The 24,062-nt window shown below is 39.1% G+C and overlaps 2 protein-coding genes and 1 long non-coding RNA gene across 3 annotated transcripts in view; 1 reads left to right on the top strand and 2 right to left on the bottom strand.

The window, feature by feature from the left end:
- LOC119492980 (actin, non-muscle 6.2-like) overlaps window positions 1-24,062 on the bottom strand; it is an 840,607-nt gene that overhangs the window by 328,905 nt on the left and 487,640 nt on the right. The gene's annotated exons all lie outside the window — the stretch shown is intronic.
- On the top strand, window positions 41-7,488 carry LOC119492994 (type-2 ice-structuring protein-like). Its single transcript, XM_037777942.1, has 7 exons — window positions 41-196; window positions 323-423; window positions 2,730-2,849; window positions 5,094-5,188; window positions 6,580-6,711; window positions 6,794-6,905; window positions 7,091-7,488. Exons 2-7 carry the CDS (start codon window positions 363-365, stop codon window positions 7,204-7,206), a joined length of 636 nt encoding a protein of 211 aa, XP_037633870.1. The 5' UTR covers window positions 41-196; window positions 323-362; the 3' UTR covers window positions 7,207-7,488.
- Window positions 15,960-16,570, bottom strand: LOC119493011. The gene is made up of 2 exons (XR_005207891.1): window positions 16,541-16,570; window positions 15,960-16,355 (listed from the first exon to the last, which is right to left on the bottom strand). It is a non-coding gene; the product is annotated as an uncharacterized LOC119493011 (long non-coding RNA).

Raw genomic sequence — 24,062 nt, 5'->3', positions numbered from 1 at the left:
GAAATGTTTGTGTTTAAAAAACCAACAGCGTGGGATGTGGTGCCCTTTGATTTGTTGACCTACATCCAAACTGATGCTCTTAAAAAAAAGGCATAAACAGATGTGATGAAACTCATGAAGACAAGTGTATATAAAGCTGCTGTTTTCTCTTGTTCAGCACCTCCACACAGGAAGACCACGGATCATCCTTCAACAGGTTAGCTACCACTCTCCTCTCCTCTCTTTGCTCTCTCTCCACATCCTCTCTCCTCACTACGATGCTGCTCTGTTCACTTCAACCTCCCTTCAGGATTATTAGTAAGCTGTCTCTTTGCTTTTAAAGCTTCATCATCATCATCTTCAACATCTGCATCATCTCCACCATGAAGATGCTGACTGTGTCTCTACTCGTTTGTGCCTTGATGGCTCTGGCTGCAACCCAAGGTGAGTATCACTGTTAAACTTCCTCTGTGGAGTTACAAGTACAACGCAGGGATAGATACATGTGCAGATACATGTGCAGACACATGTATAGATAGATGTGTGTATATATATATATGTGCAAATAGAAGAGTAGATACATGTGCAGATAGAAGTGTAAATAAATGTGTAGATACATGTGTAGATACATGTGCAGATAGATTTGTGTATATATATGTGCAGATAGAAGAGTATATACATGTGTAGTAGATACATGTGCAGTAGATACATGTGTAGTAGATACATTTGTAGATACACGTGCAGATAGATGTGTGTATATATATGTGCAGATAGAAGAGTAGATACATGTGTAGTAGATACATTTGTAGATACATGTGTAGTAGATACATGTGTAGATACATGTGCAGATAGATGTGTGTATATATATGTGCAGATAGAAGAGTAGATACATGTGTAGTAGATACATATGCAGTAGATACATGTGTAGTAGATACATGTGCAGTAGATACATGTGTAGTAGATACATGTGCAGTAGATACATGTGTAGTAGATACATGTTTAGATACATGTGTATAAGTATTAGGGGTCGAACTGTTCACAAAATTCACGGTTGGGTTCATATCACGGTTTTGGGGTAATGGTTTTTGGTTCGTTTCATTTATGTTACAGCGAGGAGGTCATGTTCTGATTTCAAAATGCTTTTCATTTATTTGACAAAAATAAGCTAACAAATGTTTGCCTTAACAAAAGGAACATAAACTCTTCTTTGGTGTCCAATCTTAAATGAAAGAACAGGTCATCTACAGTAATTAGTGCAAACAAAAAATGCAACTTTGTTATTTTCATATAAATATGATGTAATTATAGACTAAAGCCATGAACATAAATTGAAGCATAAACTCAACCAGAAGTAAACTAAAAAAAAAAAAAGGAACAGTATAACATATGTCTCAATTCCCTGATTATCAGCTCTTAATTGAAAGATTAGTTTTTCCACTCACAAAGTGCAGTATTTGGAGGAATACAGTTAGATTTATGTACCACAGTGTTTTTTAAAAATAATTTATGAATATAAAACACATTACAGGGATTGTGCTGCTGGAATTACCGTGTTGCTTAAGTGTATAGCGCGCCTCAAGTAACGTTACATTAATCATATGCTGAAATCCAGCGTCCTCTACGACTGCATAAGGCTGCATATCTTTCACTATAAACCTCCCCGATGCTTTAGTTGTGTTTATGCCCCGTCTGAATCTGCATGTAGAGGCTGTTTAAATGCTGTGGGGAGGAGTTAGTCTTTCATACCCGACTCTCTCCTTCTTGCTCTATCGACGGCCACACCGGGGTGATGTCTTCGTAAATGGTTCATCATATTTGTAATATTGCCGCTAGCATAAACCAGACGTGTTGCACAGTGCTGCTTACACATAGTCGCCGTTTTATCCACCACTTTCTTTCCGTCATTTTCATGGTAACACTAAATCCGTAATGCTCCCATACAGCAGAGCCAAACGATGCTGGTGGATCCTCTAACGGGACTTTATCGTGTCCACTTGCCATTTCCTAAACTGACTGACAGCTGCACTCGCCACTTCATTCGTGTCAACTCAGAAGTTTTTTCCCCCCGATAACTTTATTTGAATTTTTTTTTTTTTTTCTGCGCATGCCCTTTTGACTGAAAACTGTGAGGCTCCCCATTTGTAGTATGACAATAAACGGGAGCCAAACTCTACATGCAAAAAAGCACACAATGGGCCTTATAACCTATTTCAAATGAACCGAACAATTCATACACGACCCGAACCGTGAATAGCGAACCCAACGGTTCGGATTTTTTAACCAAACCGTTCCATCCCTAATACATATATGTGCAGATAGAAGAGTAGATACATGTGCAGTAGATACATGTGCAGATATACTGTATGTGCAGTAGATACATGTGCAGATATACTGTACGTGCAGTAGATACATGTGCAGATATACTGTACGTGCAGTAGATACATGTGCAGATACATGTGTAGATAGAAGAGTAGATATATGTGCAGTAGATACATGTGTAGATAGATGTGTAGATACATGTGTAGATGCATGTGTAGATACATGTGCAGATACATGTGTAGATATATGTGTAAATGCATGTGCAGATACATGTGTAGATATATGTGTAAATGCATGTGCAGATACATGTGTAGATACAGAGTACATGTATATATATATATGTGCAGACTCAGACTCCACAGCTACACCTTTATTTGCTGTTAAATGACAATGTTATTAAATTACTGGTAATTCTCTGTTTGTCTTCATAGACGACGTGGTCGAGCCAAGTCAAGCACCAGAAGCGACAGCCGCGCCAGACGGGACAGCCGCGCCAGACGGGACAGACGCGCCAGACGGGACAGACGCGCCAGACGGGACAGACGCGCTAGGTGTTATCCCGATACAGTAGATACATGTGTAGATACATGTGTAGATACAGTACATGTATATCCAATCCAATCCAAATTTATTTACAAAACACATTTAAAAACAACAAAAGTTGACCAAAGTACTATACAATTATACATAAAAGACATAAAAACAACACAATTAAACACTGAGACCAACTTAAAACCAACAGGACATTAAAATAATAAAAGCGTTAAGACCAATAGGAGAGGAAAAAGGATTAAAATAGTCAACTCTCATGCCGAGCCAAAAGCCAAGGAATAAAAGTGTGTTTGAGGTTTGATTTAAAAGCAGGCAGTGTGGGGGACAGCCGAACATGTGGAGGCAGAGCGTTCCAGAGCTTTGGAGCTGCAACTGCAAAGGCTCGGTCAGCCCTGAGCTTCAACCTATAGACCTCGGGACAGTCAGAAGCAACTGGTCAGTTGATCTGAGTGTCCTTGATAAAAGATGTGGTTTTAAAAGATCAGAGAGATAGGTCGGAGCTTGCCCATTTAATGATTTATATGTTAGTAATACAATTGTAAAATCAATCCTAAAACGAACAGGGAGCCAGTGAAGTGAAGCCAGAATCGGGGAGATGTGCTCACGTTTACGTGTACCAGTTAAAAGACGAGCTGCCGCGTTCTCAACAAGCTGCAGGCGAGACAAAGAGGCTTGGCTAACGCCAACGTAAAGTGAATTACAATAATCAAGACGTGTGTTGATAAAAGCATGCATTACCTTTTTAAAGTCATTAAAAGATAAAAAAGGACTTAACCCTGGATAAAAGCCGCAGTTGGGAAAAACTTGATTTCACAACTGTGTTTATTTGCTCATCCATTTTAAAATCATTGTCCATAATGACCCCTAGATTCTTTACCGCAGGAAGGACAAAAGGTTCCAGATGGGAAAGATCCATGTTGGGGTCGTTTCTGCCTCCATTGTGTCCAAAAATAATAACTTCAGTTTTTTCGTCATTGAGCTTGAAAAAAATGTAAAGTCATCCAGTCTTTGATGTCTTTAAGACAGGCTAGCAATGTGCCCAAACAGTTTGAGTTATTACTTTTCAAGGGCAGGTAAAGCTGTGTGTCGTCCGCATACAAGTGGAAAGATACTCCATACTTTCTAATAATGGACCCCAGGAGAAGTATATACAAGGAAAATAAAATCGGACCAAGTATAGAGCCTTGGGGGACTCCACATGCAGCTGTGAGATCTAAAAGCATAAGAATGGCTGAATCGCCAGAATCAACAGTTCATTCAAAAGCTTTAAAAGTGCAGTTTCAGTGCTGTGAAGTGCTTTAAAACCAGATTGGAACACCTCAAGGATGCCATTTTTGTCTGAAAAAGTTTGAAGTTGAATAAAAACAGCTTTCTCCAAGACTTTAGAAAGGAAGGGGAGTTTGGAAATTGGTCTAAAATTGTAGAGGACTGAGGTGTCCAAGTTAGTTTTTTTTTTTTAAAGTGGCTGCACAATAGCATGTTTAAAATGAGCTGGAACTACACTAGAGGCCAGGCTACTGTTGATGATTGCCTGGATGGTTGGTCCAATGGCACCAAAAACCTCTTTAAAAAGGCGAGGGGGGACAATATCTGCGGGACAGGCTGAAGGTTTTAGATGATCAATTATTTGCTTAAGGGAAGTAAGTGTAAGCTCAAACTGGTTAAAAACAGCACAGCAGGTTAAGGTGATAGAAGGTTCATGCAAAGGAAGAGAGATGTGTGTCTTATCAATCTTGTCCACAAAAAAATTTAGATATTTGTCACATGTTTCTGAGGAGGCATCAAAGAAATCAGTTTGGGGAGTATTAAGAACAGTATTGATGGTGCTAAAAAGAACACGAGGTTTGTGACAATTATTTAAAATAATACCAGAGAAATACTGTTTTCGCTGAATTTTAACAATTTTCTGGTATCTGCACCAGCTTTCCCTTAAAATGTCAAAAGATACCTGGAGTTTATCTTTTTTCCACCTACATACACATACATATATATATATATATATATATATATATATATATATATATATATATATATATGTATGTGTATGTAGGTGGAAAAAAGATATATATATATATAAGATATATATAAGATATATATAAGATATATATATATATATATATATATATATATATATATATGTGCAGATAGAAGAGTGCAGCCCTCAGACTCCACAGCTACACCTCTATTTGCTGTTAAATGACAATGTTATTAAATTACTGGCAATTCTCTGTTTGTCTTCATAGACAATTCCACCGAAGCCACACCACCGGAATTTTTCCCGTTCCAATGTCGCCTTTACGGCTTCGTTGACACACCGATGACTTGGGCTACCGCTGAGGTAACTAGTGAAATGTTTCTACAAGTTCATTCTGCTGGTGTTGACTTGTTGCACAGCTGACTAATCAGCATTTTCTCCTGACTTGGTGTCTCTATGTTACTCTTGTTATTGAACTAACTATATCTAACTATAAATCAAGGGATCGATTGATTTACACATGCGCCCAAAGGAAGTGGGCAGCGCTTCTCCGAAAATTGCGGCGCTTTCGCGGCCTACGTGAACCCCCGCTTAGAATCTAAGCGCTAAATGCTAACAGTGCTGGCATGCTCATGTTATCTTGTTAGTGTAGCGTGTTAGCATGCTAACATTTGGTAATTAGCACTAAACACAAAGAACAATCTGTCTTTAGTTCTGCAGGTATTTGGTCATAAACTAAAGTATTACACACATTAAAATGTTGACCTGATGATGGCGCTAGATGAAAAGTCAAAGGATCACCAAATTTTTCTGAATTTTTTCCGCCTTTTTTCAAAAAAAATTGCACTTTTTTTGGACATTTTTCAAACATTTTTCTTACATTTTTCTGCCTTTTTTTTGACATTTTCTCATACTTTCCTGACATTTTGGGACTTCCGCCTTTCTTCTGCCTTTTTTCAACATTTTTTACACTTTAATTGATAAACTTTCCGACATTTATCAGACTATTTTTCTGACTTTTTTTCTGCTTTTCATTCGCCTTTTTTGGACATTTTTTCAAAATATTTGCACTTTTTTCAAAAAAATGTCAAACGTTGTTCGGACATTTCTTTTCTTCCACCTTTTTCTGACTTTTTTTCGAATATTTTTCAAAATGTTTTGCCTTTTTTTTCGAACATTTTTCAGACTTTTTTTCCGACTTTCATCCGCCTTTTTGCAGACGAAGTTATTACAATTCATCCTGAGGGGAACATGAACGATGAACCACATTTCATCATAACCATCCAATAGTTGTTCCAGAAATTTCACTCAAAGAAACAAATGTGAACCTTGTGGTGTCGATAAGGAAAAGTCAGAGGATCAAAAGGGTCAGTGGGGTTCATCATCTGGGAACCATGACGGTATAAACCAAATGATGTGCCAATCAATGTCACAGATGTTGAGATATTTAGCATTTTTAGCTGCTGGTGGCGCTACAGGAGTAGGCTACACAGCTAGCATTGGTGAAAATCAAGCAACAAAACCTCCTAATTAAAGCTGTCAATGTAAGCAGAGACCACAGTACAACGGTGAAGTTAAACACTGAATAACTTCCATCACTTCTTCTACAAATATTCACGTCAACCAGCTCAATATTTGAGCCAAACCTTCCTCCACCATCCTCCTGCTGATGGAGGAGAGGACCACATGTACAGCATTAGAGTGCAGCTTCATATCTGATTGTCTGTCCGTCTGTCTGTCCATCTCCCCTGTAGAAACACTGCCAGACCATGGGTGCAAACCTTGCATCGGTGCACAGTAAAGATGAGTATCAGTACCTTCTGCAGTTCACAAAACAGAACAATGCTAATCAAGAAACCTGGCTTGGAGGCTCTGACTGCCACAAGGTAATTTATCACTACAGCAGGTCTGATTACTGATAGGATGACACTTTTTAACTTCTACATCTTTTTCTTTTCTGTCTTATAGGAAGGCGAGTGGCTCTGGAGTGATGGCAGCGCGTTCGAACATACAGAGTGGTGTGATGGGAGACCTGATGATGAATGTCACATCCTGAATTGTCTCCAGATGAACTATGGAGGTAAGTCACAACATATTGTAGAGCACTACAGGAATCAGTCCTAAAAAAAACCAGAAGTGAGTTAGCATTTTTAGCACTTCCTGTTCCCCTCATCTAGAAGTCAATGGGTTTTTAGTCAGATGTCTGAAATAAGGTTTGTGGTTAACACAAGCTCTGACTGACTCTTGTGTTTCTTGTGTTCACAGTCGATTTCTGCTGGGACGATTATAAGTGTTCCGCCACTCGCTCATTTGTCTGTACCAAGCCAATACTCTGCTGTCCAGAATCACCCTGTCCCGTGGAGGTCCCATCTGATCAGTAGCTCCTGAGCTGACACACACAGAGAGACACCAACCAAACACACAAACACCTGCTGGATGTGACCGTGTGAATGTCTTTGTGTGTCATATATCAGTCTCATGTGTAATCACATCTTTTATAATTTGGCTGTAACGCTGCTGACGGGATGAAGCGACAAGTGACGTAACAGGAGCTGGACTTCCTCTTTGACCTTTAATGAGAGGAGGCTGAATGTGTTATGAAAAGACGGCTTTTTAGCACAAACTAATCTTTGATACCCAATTAAAACTCTTGAGCATTTGAACAGGCTGGTCTCAGATTCTTTTGTTAAATCTAATCTTTTTAACTTTCAGGTCAATATGTACTATAATAATGATATAAAAAAAGATGCAACTTAAACACCGTTTTCAAGGTGCCCAAAAAGTGTGTTGCACATCTCGCTCAGCTCATAAGGCCACGCCCCATTTTGGGGGATAGAAAACTGAAGATCTCATAGACTTCAATGCAATTTAACGTGTTTGTGTAGGGATTTGGCAGTAACAGGTTTGGTTATTAGCAAATTAATTAATAAATAATAATATAATTATTAATATTAATAAAAATTATCAACAAACATTAATAATAAACGGGGCACCACCCTGGAATCAGGGACCAATAACCAAAACGTTAATATAGTCTCATTAAATATACTAAACTATCAATTTGGAACGTGGATTAATAATTAAATTAATAACTATAACCAAAATAGTTAGTAAAGGTTGAAGGATATCGGAGTTCTTGACATAGCAGAGGTTGGCAGTATTCACTCTTGTACAACATTAAACAGACCAGCATGTATATTCCACAAACATTTATTTACAAGATAATAAAGGTTTAAAACACAATATTAATCTAACTAAATAACTAAACTAAACAAACCAAACAAAGTGTGTGAGCATGCGTGTGTGTGTGTGTGTGTGTGTGTGTGTGTGTGTGAGAGAGAGAGAGAGAGAGAGAGAGAGAAACAGAGAGAGAGAGAGAGAGAGAGAGAGAGACAGAGAGAGAGAGACAAGATGGCTTCTTGTCTCAAGATGTCTGCCTACAGACAAAAGGGACGAGCACTGTAAAACTACAAAGATGGCGGGATCAAAGATGGCCGCCAACATGTCACCACATGGCCTCTTTGTTCTTCGGAGCACATGTGCTCAGGAAGGACAGAGAGGGGGGTGATGTGGGGGTTAAGATTATCTGAAGCTGTATGTTTGTGTTTAACTAATTCACAGTTTCTGTATGGGATCTTAATGTGTGTCAGATAATGCAGTGGGTTAGAAAAGATGGTTAGTTTGCATTCAAGACCTCGTCTATGTGAGGCATAACTAAACACATCAGATCTTGATAAATCTCCATTTAAGGTTAATTTTGAAATGATAATAAATAATAATAATAAATTAAACTTATATAGCGCTTTTAAAGATCTCAAAGACGCTTTGCACTAGTGGGGGGGAAAACGGTGTGAGACAAACAGGAGACGAACGACATACACAGGCGACATACAGAGGCACACTCTCATACATACACACGGACAAATGGGTAAGGGGAGGCGGGGGCTACAAGTAAGCAGAGGAGAAAAGATGTGTTTTGAGGCGGGACTGGAATATGGTGAGGGAATCGGAGTCTCTGATGAGTTTTGGGAGTGAGTTCCAGAGCTTGGGAGCTGCCCTGGAGAATTCTCTGTCCCCAAAGCTGCGGAGGTTGGACTTGGGGGTGGAAAGTAGACCAGCTGAGGTGGATCTGAGGGACCGTTGAGGTTGGTAGGGGGAGAGGAGGTCAGAGAGATAGGGGGGGGCAAGTTGGTGGAGGGCTTTGTAGGTGAGGGTCAGGATTTTGTACGAGATCCGGTGGGAGACGGGGAGCCAGCGGAGGTCTTTGAGGACTGGGGTAATGTGATGCCATGATTTGGTGTGGGTGAGGAGTCAGGCAGCTGCATTCTGGACCAGTTGGAGTTTATTGATGGAGGTGTTGCTGAGGCTATAGAGGAGTGAGTTGCAGTAATCAAGGCGGGAGGAGATGAAGGCGTGGATGAGTTTTTCTGCAGCAGGTGGTGTGAGGGAGGGAGGGATCTTTGCAATATTGCGTAGGTGGAAGAAGGATATTTTGACCAGTTGGCGGATGTGGGGCTCAAGGGAGAGGGTGAGGTCAAGAATCACGCCAAGGTCGCGTGCCTGGGGGGAGGGGGAAACAGAGGTGCCATCGATGGTGAGTGTGAGGTTGTTGGTTTTGCTGAGGGTGGAGTTCTGTTTTGTCACTGTTTAATTTAAGAAAATTCTATTGCATCCAGGTTTTAATTGCGGAGAGGCAGGAGTTGATGTGGGAGAGCAGTGGGTTGTGGGGGGTGTTGGTGCTGAGGTAGATCTGAGTGTCATCGGCATAGCAGTGGAAGTCCAGGTTGTGTGATTGGAGAGAAATGTGTGATTAATCATGATTAAAATATTTTAAACGATAGACAGCCCTAATTAATACCATTTATTTACTAATATAAACAGTGAATGATTTTATTTTTATTCTAACTGAGTAATGGACACTCATATAAAAACAGACAGTGAGCACTCTGTGTCCTCGGCTCCAGAGTTCATTTTCATTTGTAACAAAAGAACTGATAATGTGCAGTAAAAAATAACTATTTTGACCTGAAAATAACAGCAGACTGTGAGGGTCAGGGGGTCAACCTCTCCGGTTTCAATATAGATAAAGATTAAATCCATTATAACACGTGTTCTGTGTCATTAACCTCCATACTGTAACTGTGCACATTCTCCTCTCCTCAGGGGGAATCATCTGAACACAGAGGAGACCACACAGCGGTTGATCTGATTGTTTCTATAATGAAAACGATATTTTATATGTCATATAAAGTCCAAGTCAAACATACACAACATGTATTAACACGTCTGCATACTGGTGTGTGTTTGTGTGAGTCTCCCGCAGGCGCTGCACAGTCAAAGTCCAGGGAAAGGAGGAGGAGGAAAAGGAGGAGGAGGAGGAAGAAACTGTAATATAATATTAAAAAGTGTGTTTTCTTTAGTGTATAATCACCTGAAAATAGGAATCGTTGTGTTTTCATTACCTTAGAATGAGTCGTTTATATCTACATAGGGAGCCACTGTAGTTCTCCTATACGGAGGATGGAACCTGCAAAAATAAAAAAATCAATCAATCAATGAATAAATAAATATGTGATTAATTTGCTTCTTTATTTATTTACTTTGTATTAATTCCCTTATTTATTTATTCTTCTGTCTAATTGTCCCTTTTATTTATTCATGTATCTATTTTTATTAATTTAATTTTAATGTATTTTATTTTATTTTATTTTTTTGAATTTATTATTTATTTATTTAATTGTGCATTTTTATTATATTAATAATAATTAGTATTTATTTTTAAATGTTGTATAAATGCATTTATTCATTTCTGCACTATTTTCCCTTTGCATTTCACCCCTTATTTATTTCCCCAAACTTCTTTATTTCTGTATTCTTTTCTTTATACATTTAATTTGCTTCTTTATTTATTTATCTTTGTAACAATTCCCTTATTTATTTACTCTTCTGTCTTATTTTCTCTTTTTTATTTATTCATGTATCTATTTTTATTTATTTAATTTCAATGTGTTTATTTATTTTCTTTTTTATTTTATTATTTATTTATTTAATTGTGCATTTTCTATTATATTAATAATAATTATTTTCTTTTTTTAAATGCATGTATTAATGCATTTATTTATTTATGCACCATTTTCCCTTTGCATTTCACCCCTTATTTATTTCCCCAAACTTATTTATTTCTGTATTCTTTTCTTTATACATTTAATTTGCTTCTTTATTTATTTATCTTTGTATTAATTCCCTTATTTATTTACTCTTCTGTCTTATTTTCCCTTTTATTTATTCATGAATCTATTTGTATTAATTTAAATTTAATGTATTTATTTATTTTATTATTAAATTATTTAATTGTGCATTTTTATTGTATTAATAATAATTATTATTTATTTTTAAATGTATGTATTTATGCATTTATTAATATGCTAAATGTGCTCGTAAGACCCGCTGTCAAAGAGTGTCTAGTTTGGAGCCACACATATCAAATATTAGTCCTCAGTCCACATGTTTAATTAGGGCGTGGGCAGACATTACAACACCGCGAGGACGCAGCCAACATGTCCACATCTGATAACTTGTAGATGCTGTTTGTGCACCTGTGTGTGTCTACAGGACACGTGTTAATGCGTCACCTGCATCTGTGACCCTGAACCACATTTGGTCCTAATTGTTGATGAAAGCAAATCAATCATTTCAGATCATTTCATCTTACAAAAGTTTACACAGCATTTCATTGTCACATTGTCATTTCCATTCATTCACACCCTACAAGAACTCAAGTCATGTATTTTTTATTTTTTATTATTAATCACTGAAGAAAACATTCAATGTCAGCCATGCCATGACATTTAATACACACATGTTCCCTCAGGAGGGATTGTTATAACTTTCTAATAGTTTGGTACGGAAGCAGCATGTAAACATGTTCTAGTACAACATTAGGATACATCTATGAACCTGGAATGGGCATAATATGAGACCTTTAATCAATGTATTTCTGTTGTCATTGATGCCGGCTCTGTTTGGCACCCAGGGGGGTCTTTGTTGCTGCTCTCCCTGCCTTTGACTTTCCATGTATGCACCTGGAAGGGCAAGGAGGAGTGCTCTCCTTGCCTTATGCTACCACATAGGCACGTGGAACCACGTATGCGTGTGGATGGGCAGGGAGGTCCCAGAGCAGAGCCATACCGCCAAATATACTGTATATATTACTGCAATGGATTAAGTTCTTTGACTAAAGTGGTCCTGACTGAAATGTTTTAAACCACCCCGCCGGCATGAGACTCGTTTTGGCATTTCCTTTCTCCTCCGGCTCCCTTTCAGACACAGAAGCATACGTCACAGACTCCGCCCCCATCCAGACCGCTCTCCTGGGCGAGTGTGTGACGTATTCAGCCGGCGTGTTTTTGTTTTTGGAGGGAAGCAGCGGAGAGCGAAAGCCCGGCGCCCGGAGCTCGGAGCCCGGCGCCCGGAGCCCGGAGCCCGGAGCCCGGCGCCCGGAGCCCGGAGCCCGGAGAAAGCGAAAGAACTGAAGCATCAAAGCGAGTACGGTAGCGAGAACACGACCAAAGCAACCAGAACCAGTCCAGAGGCGAATGACTCTGGCTTCCTCGCTTTCCAAAGCAATCCCATATGACAAAAAAAGTGAAAAATGGAAAAAAATCAAGGCCGCTGTAAACACCTACATCACAACACCGGTAAGCGTAGTTGAAAAGCCCGGATTTAAAACACTCATTAAGACACTTGATCCGCTGTGTGTCGCTCACACCCTCCAGCTGGTTGTTAACGAGGGTTTGTTGGCACAGAGGAGTACTTGTATTGGTGCTCGTATCGGCGAGTACCCAATTGAAAGTACTTATACTTGTACTCGATCTGAAAAAAAAGTCATGTTGTGTCTATTTGTAGTCATTTTGTGTCTCTTTGTAGTCATGTTGTGTCTCTTTGTAGTCATGTTGTGTCTCTTTGTAGTCATTAGTGTCTTCGTAGTCATTTTGTTTCTCATTTTTGTCATTTTGTGTCTATTTGTAGTCATTTTGTGTCTCTGTAGTCATTTTGTGTCGCTTTGTAGTCATTTTGTGTGTCTGTAGTCAGTAGTGCATCCCTAGTTATCATGATGTGTTCAAATGTAATCTCGTAAAATTAAGTTTTTGGTGAGAAACTTGAATAAATCCAGTTGTTTGAAGGAGATGTTTTCACCTCAATATAAAATAGATATTAGAGTGTAAATCAAACACTGTAATTTACCGTGTATATAATGTTTTTTATGTAAATATATCGAAAATGTAATGACATCAGATCTTAAATGTTATTCCTTCATTTAGCGCAGAGATTTCAAAGGTGGCAGATAAAATTTCTGAGTGTCCAATGTAGGGACCCACCAATTTGACTGGTGGCAAGTGACCACATGAACTCAGTAACATGATCCTTGACCCATGGACTCAGCTCAGCTCAATAGCCATTGGCTGAGCACTCAGCTCAGTAGCCACAGGCTACTGTAGCATTCACAAATAGGTGTGAAATTCAACCAAGACAAAATCAGAGGAATCTCTTTGTTCCTACTTTTTCTGCTCTTCATCTCCCTTCTCACCTCTCCTAACCTGTGGAGGTGAGCTGCTGCTCTCCAGACCAGAAGCTGTAGAAGCAGCTCTGCTCTGATATATTGCCTGTTAGGAAACAGCCATAGGAACACAACGATCTTTTAAGGCAGAAGACGCGAGGGCCTGCCTTTTTACCAACTAACTTCAAGCAACAACTGCAAGGAAGTTAGCATCAAGCTATCAAGCTGCTGGGAAGAAAGTATTGGAGCGACCAGCTTCCTCCAATCTGCACAACTTGATTTGAGCAGAGCAAAGACGACATCTTTGACTTGGAACCACAACTTCAACACATGGAATTACAAACCTGTTTCTTCCATGGATCGGTAATGTATTGGGCTTACCTTAGCAGTAGCAATTACACGTGACTGAGCAAGACTGTTCAACCTTGATTTGTAGAATGTACTTGTATTGATTTGGTTTAATGTTATTCATTGAGTTTGACTGTCGTGATATTATTTGTGGTTATGATATTTGAGTTGCTGGCTCTGCCACATCTGATGTGTTCAGTTATGCCTCACATAGACGAGGTCTTGCATGCAAACTAACCATCTTTTCTAACCCACTGCTTTATCTGACACACATTAAGATCCCATACAGAAACTGTGAATTAGTTAAACATAAACATACAACTTCAGATAATCTTAACCCCCACATCACCCCCCTCTCTGTCCTTCCTGAGCACATGTGTTCCGAAGAACAAAGAGGCCATGTGGTGACATGTTGGCGGCCATCTTTGATCCCGCCATCTTTGTAGTTTTACAGTGCTCGTCCCTTTTGTCTGTAGGCAGACATCTTGAGACAAGAAGCCATCTTGTCTCTCTCTCTCTGTCTCTCTCTCTCTCTCTCTCCCTCTCTCTGTCTCTCTCTCTCTCTCTCTCCCTCTCTCTGTCTCTCTCTCTCTCTCTCTCTCTCTCTCTCTCTCTCTCTGTTTCTCTCTCTCTCTCTCTCTCTCTGTCTCACACACACACACACACACACACACACACACACACACGCATGCTCACACACTTTGTTTGGCTTGTTGAGTTTAGTTATTTAGTTAGATTAATATTGTGTTTTAAACCTTTATTATCTTGTAAATAAATGTTTGTGGAATATACATGCTGGTCTGTTTAATGTTGTACAAGAGTGAATAATGCCAACCTCTGTTATGTCAAGAACTCCGATATCCTTCAACCTTTACTATCTATTTTGGTTATAGTTATTAATTTAATTATTAATCCACGTTCCAAATTGATAGTTTAGTATATTTAATGAGACTATATTAACGTTTTGGTTATTGGTCCCTGATTCCAGGGTGGTGCCCCGTTTATTATTAATGTTTTTTGATAATTTTTATTAATATTAATAATTAAATTATTATTTATTAATTAATTTGCTAATAACCAAACCTGTTACTGCCAAATCCCTACACCGACAAAAAAAAATGACTTGTCTGTCACAGTGGCAGGAAGTGAAGAACGTTCATTTCAGACCCAGCTCAGGGCCCTATCTTACACAGCGCGGAGCAACTGTCATTGCTAGTTTCAGACAGTTGGTCTTAAAATGAGAGGTGGTCTGGTGCTTTGTTGGCGCGTTGCTATCTTGAGGCAGCAGAAAGCAATTGCGCCAATGTCCAACAAAAACCTAGTCAACATCTGGCGCAGTATTTTCCTGCTATTTAAAGGGTGCATTATTCAGATAGTAAGATGTGTCTACATAGGCAGTAAGACTGGGGCGATTCACCTATCTCCCGACTCAATACTATCACGATATTTGGGTGCCGATTCTAAATGTATTGCGATTTTTAAGTATCGCGATTTGATATTATGATTTTATAGTGATTTTTGATAACTTTTTTAACACTAGACCATGGGGAAAAGTTGAATCATACACTTCTAGGGACTTTTACTTTAAATGAATCCAGTAAAAATGTTTGATTTTCAGCATGTATGTAGTCAGAGATGTCCTGAAGTCAAATACATCAGTCATTGTCAGGAATTATTTATTATCCAGCAACCCAAAAATCAAAGAATAAAGACATTTCCCTCACAGATTAGTGGTATTTTCTTTATACTTCTGGTGAATATAATCCATCAATCTTATTTCAATAGATGTATTTTGTATATACAGTTCCCTTTGTTAACACCTTATTTTGAAAAGCAGACGTAGTCCCACGTGTCTACTTCCTCTAACTTCTCCAAGGTGGTCTCTAGCTCTCCCGTCAGCTGCGTTCTCTTTACCCATCCATGGTCAGCTCCATCGGGGCCGTTTGAATGCAGAGAACAGAAATGTCAGTATATGGGTACTCTACAGTTGTAGCGTCGTCAAAATTACAATCCAAACACGTTAAATCGCATTGAAGTCTATGAGATCTTCAGTTTTCTATCCCCCAAAATGGGGCGTGGCCTTATGAGCTGAGAGAGATGTGCAACACACTTTTTGGGCACCTTGAAAACGGTGTTTAAGTTGCATCTTTTTTTATATCATTATTATAGTACATATTGACCTGAAAGTTAAAAAGATTAGATTTAACAAAAGAATCTGAGACCAGCCTGTTCAAATGCTCAAGAGTTTTAATTGGGTATCAAAGATTAGTTTGTGCTAAAAAGCCGTCTTTTCATAACACATTCAGCCTCCTCTCATTAAAGGTCAAAGAGGAAGTCCAGCTCCTGTTACGTCACTTGTCGCTTCATCCCGTCAGCAGCGTTACAGCCAAATTATAAAAGATGTGATTACACATGAGACTGATATATGACACACAAAGACATTCACACGGTCACATCCAGCAGGTGTTTGTGTGTTTGGTTGGTGTCTCTGTGTGTGTCAGCTCAGGAGCTACTGATCAGATGGGACCTCCACGGGACAGGGTGATTCTGGACAGCAGGGATCTGGCTTGGCACAGACAAATGAGCGAGTGGCGGAACACTCAGTATCATCCCAGCAGAAATCGACTGTGAACACAAGAAACACAAGAGTCAGTCAGAGCTTGTGTTAACCACAAACCTTATTTCAGACATCTGACTAAAAACCCATTGACTTCCAGATGAGGGGAACAGGAAGTGCTAAAAATGCTAACTCACTTTTGGTTTTTTTTAGGACTGATTCCTGTAGTGCTCTACAATATGTTGTGACTTACCTCCATAGTTCATCTGGAGACAATTCTGGACGCCACATGGATCATCAGGTTTCCCATCACACCACTCTGTATGTTCGAACGCGCTGCCATCACTCCAGAGCCACTTGCCGTTCTATAAGACAGAAAAGAAAAAGATGTAGAAGTTAAAAAGTGTCATCCTATCAGTAATCAGACCTGCTGTAGTGATAAATTACCTCTTGGCAGTCAGAGCCTCCAACCCAGGCTTCTTGATTAGCACGTTTGTGATGTATCATCTGCAGAAGGTACTGATGCTCATCGTGATTGTGCACCGATGCGAGGTTTGCACCCATGGTCTGGCAGTGTTTCTACAGGGGAGATGGACAGACAGACAATCAGATATGAAGCTGCACTCTAATGCTGTACATGTGGTCCTCTCCTCCATCAGCAGGAGGATGGTGGAGGAAGGTTTGGCTCAAATATTGAGCTGGTTGACGTGAATATTTGTAGAAGAAGTGATGGAAGTTATTCAGTGTTTAACTTCACCGTTGTACTGTGGTCTCTGCTTACATTGACAGCTTTAATTAGGAGGTTTTGTTGCTTGATTTTCACCAACGCTAGCTGTGTAGCCTACTCCTGTAGCGCCACCAGCAGCTAAAAATGCTAAATATCTCAACATCTGTGACATTGATTGGCACATCATTTGGTTCATACCGTCATGGTTCCCAGATGATGAACCCCACTGACCCTTTTGATCCTCTGACTTTTCCTTATCGACACCACAAGGTTCACATTTGTTTCTTTGAGTGAAATTTCTGGAACAACTATTGGATGGATTATGATGAAATGTGGTTCATCGTTCATGTTCACCTCAGGATGAATTGTAATAACTTCGTCCACAATAAGGCGGATGAAAGTTGGAAAAAAAGTCTGAAAAATGTTCGAAAAGTGTTCGAAAAATTTCCGAAAAAAAAGGATACAAAATTTTGAAAAATATACGAAAAAAAGTCAGAAAAAGGTGGAAGAAAATCAGAAGAAAAGTCAGGAGAGTGTCCGAAAAAGGCAGGAAAAGGCTGAAAAAAATAAATGTCCGAACAACGTTGGACATGTTTTTGAAAAAAGTGCAAATATTTTGAAAAATGCCAGAAAAAGGCGAATGAAAAGCAAAAAAAAATCAGAAAAATAGTCTGATAAATGTCGGAAAGTTTATCAATTAAAGTGCAAAAAATGTTGAAAAAAGGCAGAAGAAAGGCGGAAGTCCCAAAATGTCAGGAAAGTATGAGAAAATGTAAAAGCGCTTCCTTTGGGCGCCTGTGTAAATCAATCGATCCCTTGCCTTATAGTTAGATATAGTTAGTTCAATAACAAGAGTAACATAGAGACACCAAGTCAGGAGAAAATGCTGATTAGTCAGCTGTGCAACAAGTCAACACCAGCAGAATGAACTTGTAGAAACATTTCACTAGTTACCTCAGCGTCAACCCAAGTCATCCGTGTGTCAACGAAGCCGTAAAAGCGACATTGGAACGGGAAAAATTCCACTGCTTGGGCTTCGGTGGAATTGTCTATGAAGACAAACAGAGAATTGCCAGTAATTTAATAACATTGTCATTTAACAGCAAATAGAGGTGTAGCTGTGGAGTCTGAGGGCTGCACTCTTCTATCTGCACACATATATATATATACATATATATATATATATGTATGTAGGTGGAAAAAAGATAAACTCCAGGTATCTTTTGACATTTTAAGGGAAAGCTGGTGCAGATACGAGGTTTTTGATGCCATTGGACCAACCATCCAGGCAATCATCAACAGTAGCCTGGCCTCTAGTGTAGTTCCAGCTCATTTTAAACATGCTATTGTGCAGCCACTTCAAAAAAAAACTAACTTGGACACCTCAGTCCTCTCCAATTTTAGACCAATTTCCAAACTCCCCTTCCTTTCTAAAGTCTTGGAGAAAGCTGTTTTTATTCAACTTCAAACTTTTTCAGACAAAAATGGCATCCTTGAGGTGTTCCAATCTGGTTTTAAAGCACTTCACAGCACTGAAACTGCACTTTTAAAGCTTTTGAATGAACTGTTGATTCTGGCGATTCAGCCATTCTTATGCTTTTAGATCTCACAGCTGCATGTGGAGTCCCCCAAGGCTCTATACTTGGTCCAATTTTATTTTCCTTGTATATACTTCTCCTGGGGTCCATTATTAGAAAGTATGGAGTATCTTTCCACTTGTATGCGGACGACACACAGCTTTACCTGCCCTTGAAAAATAATAACTCAAACTCTTTGGGCACATTGCTAGCCTGTCTCAAAGACATCAAAGACTGGATGACTTTACATTTTTTTCAAGCTCAATGACGAAAAAACTGAAGTTATTATTTTTGGACACAATGGAGGCAGAAACGACCCCAACATGGATCTTTCCCTTCTGGAACCTTTTGTCCTTCCTGCGGTAAAGAATCTAGGGGTCATTATGGACAATGATTTTAAAATGGATGAGCAAATAAACGAAGTTGTGAAATCAAGTTTTTCCCAACTGCGACTTTTATCCAGGGTTAAGTCCTTTTTTATCTTTTAATGACTTTAAAAAGGTAATGCATGCTTTTATCAACACACGTCTTGATTATTGTAATTCACTTTACGTTGGCGTTAGCCAAGCCTCTTTGTCTCGCCTGCAGCTCGTTGAGAACGCGGCAGCTCGTCTTTTAACTGGTACACGTAAACGTGAGCACATCTCCCCGATTCTGGCTTCACTTCACTGGCTCCCTGTTCGTTTTAGGATTGATTTTAAAATTGTTATAATTAACATATAAATCATTAAATGGGCAAGCTCCGACCTATCTCTCTGATCTTTTAAAACCACATCTTTTATCAAGGACACTCAGATCAACTGACCAGTTGCTTCTGACTGTCCCGAGGTCTATAGGTTGAAGCTCAGGGCTGACCGAGCCTTTGCAGTTGCAGCTCCAAAGCTCTGGAACGCTCTGCCTCCACATGTTCGGCTGTCCCCCACACTGCCTGCTTTTAAATCAAACCTCAAACACACTTTTATTCCTTGGCTTTTGGCTCGGCATGAGAGTTGACTATTTTAATCCTTTTTCCTCTCCTATTGGTCTTAACGCTTTTATTATTTTAATGTCCTGTTGGTTTTAAGTTGGTCTCAGTGTTTAATTGTGTTGTTTTTATGTCTTTTATGTATAATTGTATAGTACTTTGGTCAACTTTTGTTGTTTTTAAATGTGTTTTGTAAATAAATTTGGATTGGATTGGATATACATGTACTGTATCTACACATGTATCTACACATGTATCTACTGTATCGGGATAACACCTAGCGCGTCTGTCAATGTCGCGTCTGTCCCGTCTGGCGCGGCTGTCCCGTCTGGCGCGGCTGTCGCTTCTGGTGCTTGACTTGGCTCGACCACGTCGTCTATGAAGACAAACAGAGAATTACCAGTAATTTAATAACATTGTCATTTAACAGCAAATAAAGGTGTAGCTGTGGAGTCTGAGTCTGCACATATATATATACATGTACTGTATCTACACATGTATCTGCACATGCATTTACACATCTATCTACACATGTATCTGCACATGTATCTACACATGCATCTACACATGTATCTACACATCTATCTACACATGTATCTACTGCACATATATCTACTCTTCTATCTACACATGTATCTGCACATGTATCTACTGCACGTACAGTATATCTGCACATGTATCTACTGCACATGTATCTACTCTTCTATCTGCACATATATGTATTAGGGATGGAACGGTTTGGTTAAAAAATCCGAACCGTTGGGTTCGCTATTCACGGTTCGGGTCGTGTATGAATTGTTCGGTTCATTTGAAATAGGTTATAAGGCCCATTGTGTGCTTTTTTGCATGTAGAGTTTGGCTCCCGTTTATTGTCATACTACAAATGGGGAGCCTCACAGTTTTCAGTCAAAAGGGCATGCGCAGAAAAAAAAAAAAAAAATTCAAATAAAGTTATCGGGGGGAAAAAACTTCTGAGTTGACACGAATGAAGTGGCGAGTGCAGCTGTCAGTCAGTTTAGGAAATGGCAAGTGGACACGATAAAGTCCCGTTAGAGGATCCACCAGCATCGTTTGGCTCTGCTGTATGGGAGCATTACGGATTTAGTGTTACCATGAAAATGACGGAAAGAAAGTGGTGGATAAAACGGCGACTATGTGTAAGCAGCACTGTGCAACACGTCTGGTTTATGCTAGCGGCAATATTACAAATATGATGAACCATTTACGAAGACATCACCCCGGTGTGGCCGTCGATAGAGCAAGAAGGAGAGAGTCGGGTATGAAAGACTAACTCCTCCCCACAGCATTTAAACAGCCTCTACATGCAGATTCAGACGGGGCATAAACACAACTAAAGCATCGGGGAGGTTTATAGTGAAAGATATGCAGCCTTATGCAGTCGTAGAGGACGCTGGATTTCAGCATATGATTAATGTAACGTTACTTGAGGCGCGCTATACACTTAAGCAACACGGTAATTCCAGCAGCACAATCCCTGTAATGTGTTTTATATTCATAAATTATTTTTAAAAAACACTGTGGTACATAAATCTAACTGTATTCCTCCAAATACTGCACTTTGTGAGTGGAAAAACTAATCTTTCAATTAAGAGCTGATAATCAGGGAATTGAGACATATGTTATACTGTTCTCTCTTTTTTTTTTTTTGTTTACTTCTGGTTGAGTTTATGCTTCAATTTATGTTCATGGCTTTAGTCTATAATTATATCATATTTATATGAAAATAACAAAGTTGCATTTTTTGTTTGCACTAATTACTGTAGATGACCTGTTCTTTCATTTAAGATTGGACACCAAAGAAGAGTTTATGTTCCTTTTGTTAAGGCAAACATTTGTTAGCTTATTTTTGTCAAATAAATGAAAAGCATTTTGAAATCAGAACATGACCTCCTCGCTGTAACATAAATGAAACGAACCAAAAACCATTACCCCAAAACCGTGATATGAACCCAACCGTGAATTTTGTGAACAGTTCGACCCCTAATACTTATACACATGTATCTAAACATGTATCTACTACACATGTATCTACTGCACATGTATCTACTACACATGTATCTACTGCATATGTATCTACTACACATGTATCTACTCTTCTATCTGCACATATATATACACACATCTATCTGCACGTGTATCTACACATGTATCTACTACATATGTATCTACAAATGTATCTACTACACATGTATCTACTGCACATGTATCTACTACACATGTATCTACTGCATATGTATCTACTACACATGTATATACTCTTCTATCTGCACATATATATACACACATCTATCTGCACGTGTATCTACAAATGTATCTACTACACATGTATCTACTGCACATGTATCTACTACACATGTATCTACTGCACATGTATCTACTACACATGTATATACTCTTCTATCTGCACATATATATACACAAATCTATCTGCACATGTATCTACACATTTATTTACACTTCTATCTGCACATGTATCTACTCTTCTATTTGCACATATATATATATACACACATCTATCTATACATGTGTCTGCACATGTATCTGCACATGTATCTATCCCTGCGTTGTACTTGTAACTCCACAGAGGAAGTTTAACAGTGATACTCACCTTGGGTTGCAGCCAGAGCCATCAAGGCACAAACGAGTAGAGACACAGTCAGCATCTTCATGGTGGAGATGATGCAGATGTTGAAGATGATGATGATGAAGCTTTAAAAGCAAAGAGACAGCTTACTAATAATCCTGAAGGGAGGTTGAAGTGAACAGAGCAGCATCGTAGTGAGGAGAGAGGATGTGGAGAGAGAGCAAAGAGAGGAGAGGAGAGTGGTAGCTAACCTGTTGAAGGATGATCCGTGGTCTTCCTGTGTGGAGGTGCTGAACAAGAGAAAACAGCAGCTTTATATACACTTGTCTTCATGAGTTTCATCACATCTGTTTATGCCTTTTTTTTAAGAGCATCAGTTTGGATGTAGGTCAACAAATCAAAGGGCACCACATCCCACGCTGTTGGTTTTTTAAACACAAACATTTCTCCTGCCAGTACAGGAGGAAAAAGTACCAAGCAATAATAGATTTTAACAGGTCAAAGATAAGCACAGTTCATAGTATATTTGTGTAGGTATATAGAGCCTATATTGGATACCCTTTTCCTGCCTTTTAGTAAGAGATGTTGTGAATGAGGAAATAGAGTGATTTAATATGACATTTGTGTTTTTCTCAAAGTCTGGGTTACTGGTTAATAGATAGTAACTCGACCAAACTGTCAGTTTGAAAGGTGAATTTCACCCAAAGAAATTAGGAACTACTTGAGACCTTAAAAATAGGGGGGGGGGGGGGGGGGTCCTTCCTAGCAAGGACCACGCCACAACATGGCATTTAAAATGTTTAATTAAATGAGGAAGCACTGAATGTTGAGGATGGATGTGAGGAAGGGGATGAACGATGATGATGAAGGGGTGAGAGGAAGTTGTCCGTTTAAACCGGTCCTTATTGTCCCCCTCAGCAGCATTAGCATGTTTCCAGCTGGCTAACATGTTGGCGGTTAGCTCACCAGCCACAATAGTACACCACCAGCCACGGGCGGATTATGAGACAATGGGCCCCTGGGCATAGACATGCAAAAGGCCCCAACACCTCTCCTACCAAAGACACACAGACTTTATAGTTGTTTGGCCTCTTTTTGTGTCTTTTTGTAGTTACTTTCTCTCTCATTGTAGTCATTTTGTGTCTCTTTAAATTCATTTTGTGTCTCTTTGTAGTCATGTTTTCGCTTTTGTAGTCATTTTGTGTCTCTTTGTAGTCATGTTTTCGCTTTTGTAGTCATTTTGTGTCTCTTTGTAGTCACTTAGTGTCTTTGTAGTCATTTTGTGTCGTTTTGTAGTTATGTTGTGTCTCTTTGTAGTAATTTTTTGTCTCTTTGTAGTCATGTTTTCGCCTTTGTAGTCATTTTGTGTCTCTTTGTAGTCATGTTTTCGCCTTTGTAGTCATTTTGTGTCTCTTTGTAGTCATGTTTTCGCCTTTGTAGTCATTTTGTGTCGCTTTGTAGTCATGCTGTGTCTCTTTATAGTCATTTTGTGTCTCTGTGTAGTCATTTTGGGTCTCTTTGTAGTCATGTTGTGTCTCTTTGTAGTCATGTTGTGTCTCTTTGTAATCATTTTGTGTCTCTTTGTAATCATTTTGTGTCTCTTTGTAATCATTTTGTGTCTCTTTGTAGTCATTTTGTGTCGCTTTGTAGTCATGCTGTGTCTCTTTATAGTCATTTTGTGTCTCTTTGTAGTCATTTTGTGTCTCTTTGTAGTCATGTTGTGTCTCTTTGTAATCATTTTGTGTCTCTTTGTAGTCATTTTGTGTCTCTTTGTAGTCATGTTGTGTGTCTTTGTAGTCATGTTGTGTCTCTTTGTAGTCATTTTGGGTCTTTTTTTTTGTCCTGCTCTCAAAACTTCATTTGTTTCCTGACCTTGTGCTACACCTTCTGTCACAAATCCAA

This window comes from Sebastes umbrosus, chromosome 8, assembly GCF_015220745.1.
Source record: "Sebastes umbrosus isolate fSebUmb1 chromosome 8, fSebUmb1.pri, whole genome shotgun sequence".
Lineage (NCBI taxonomy): Eukaryota > Metazoa > Chordata > Actinopteri > Perciformes > Sebastidae > Sebastes > Sebastes umbrosus.
Note: the sequence above shows the minus strand (reverse complement) of the source record. Positions and strands in the feature narration are given on the sequence as shown.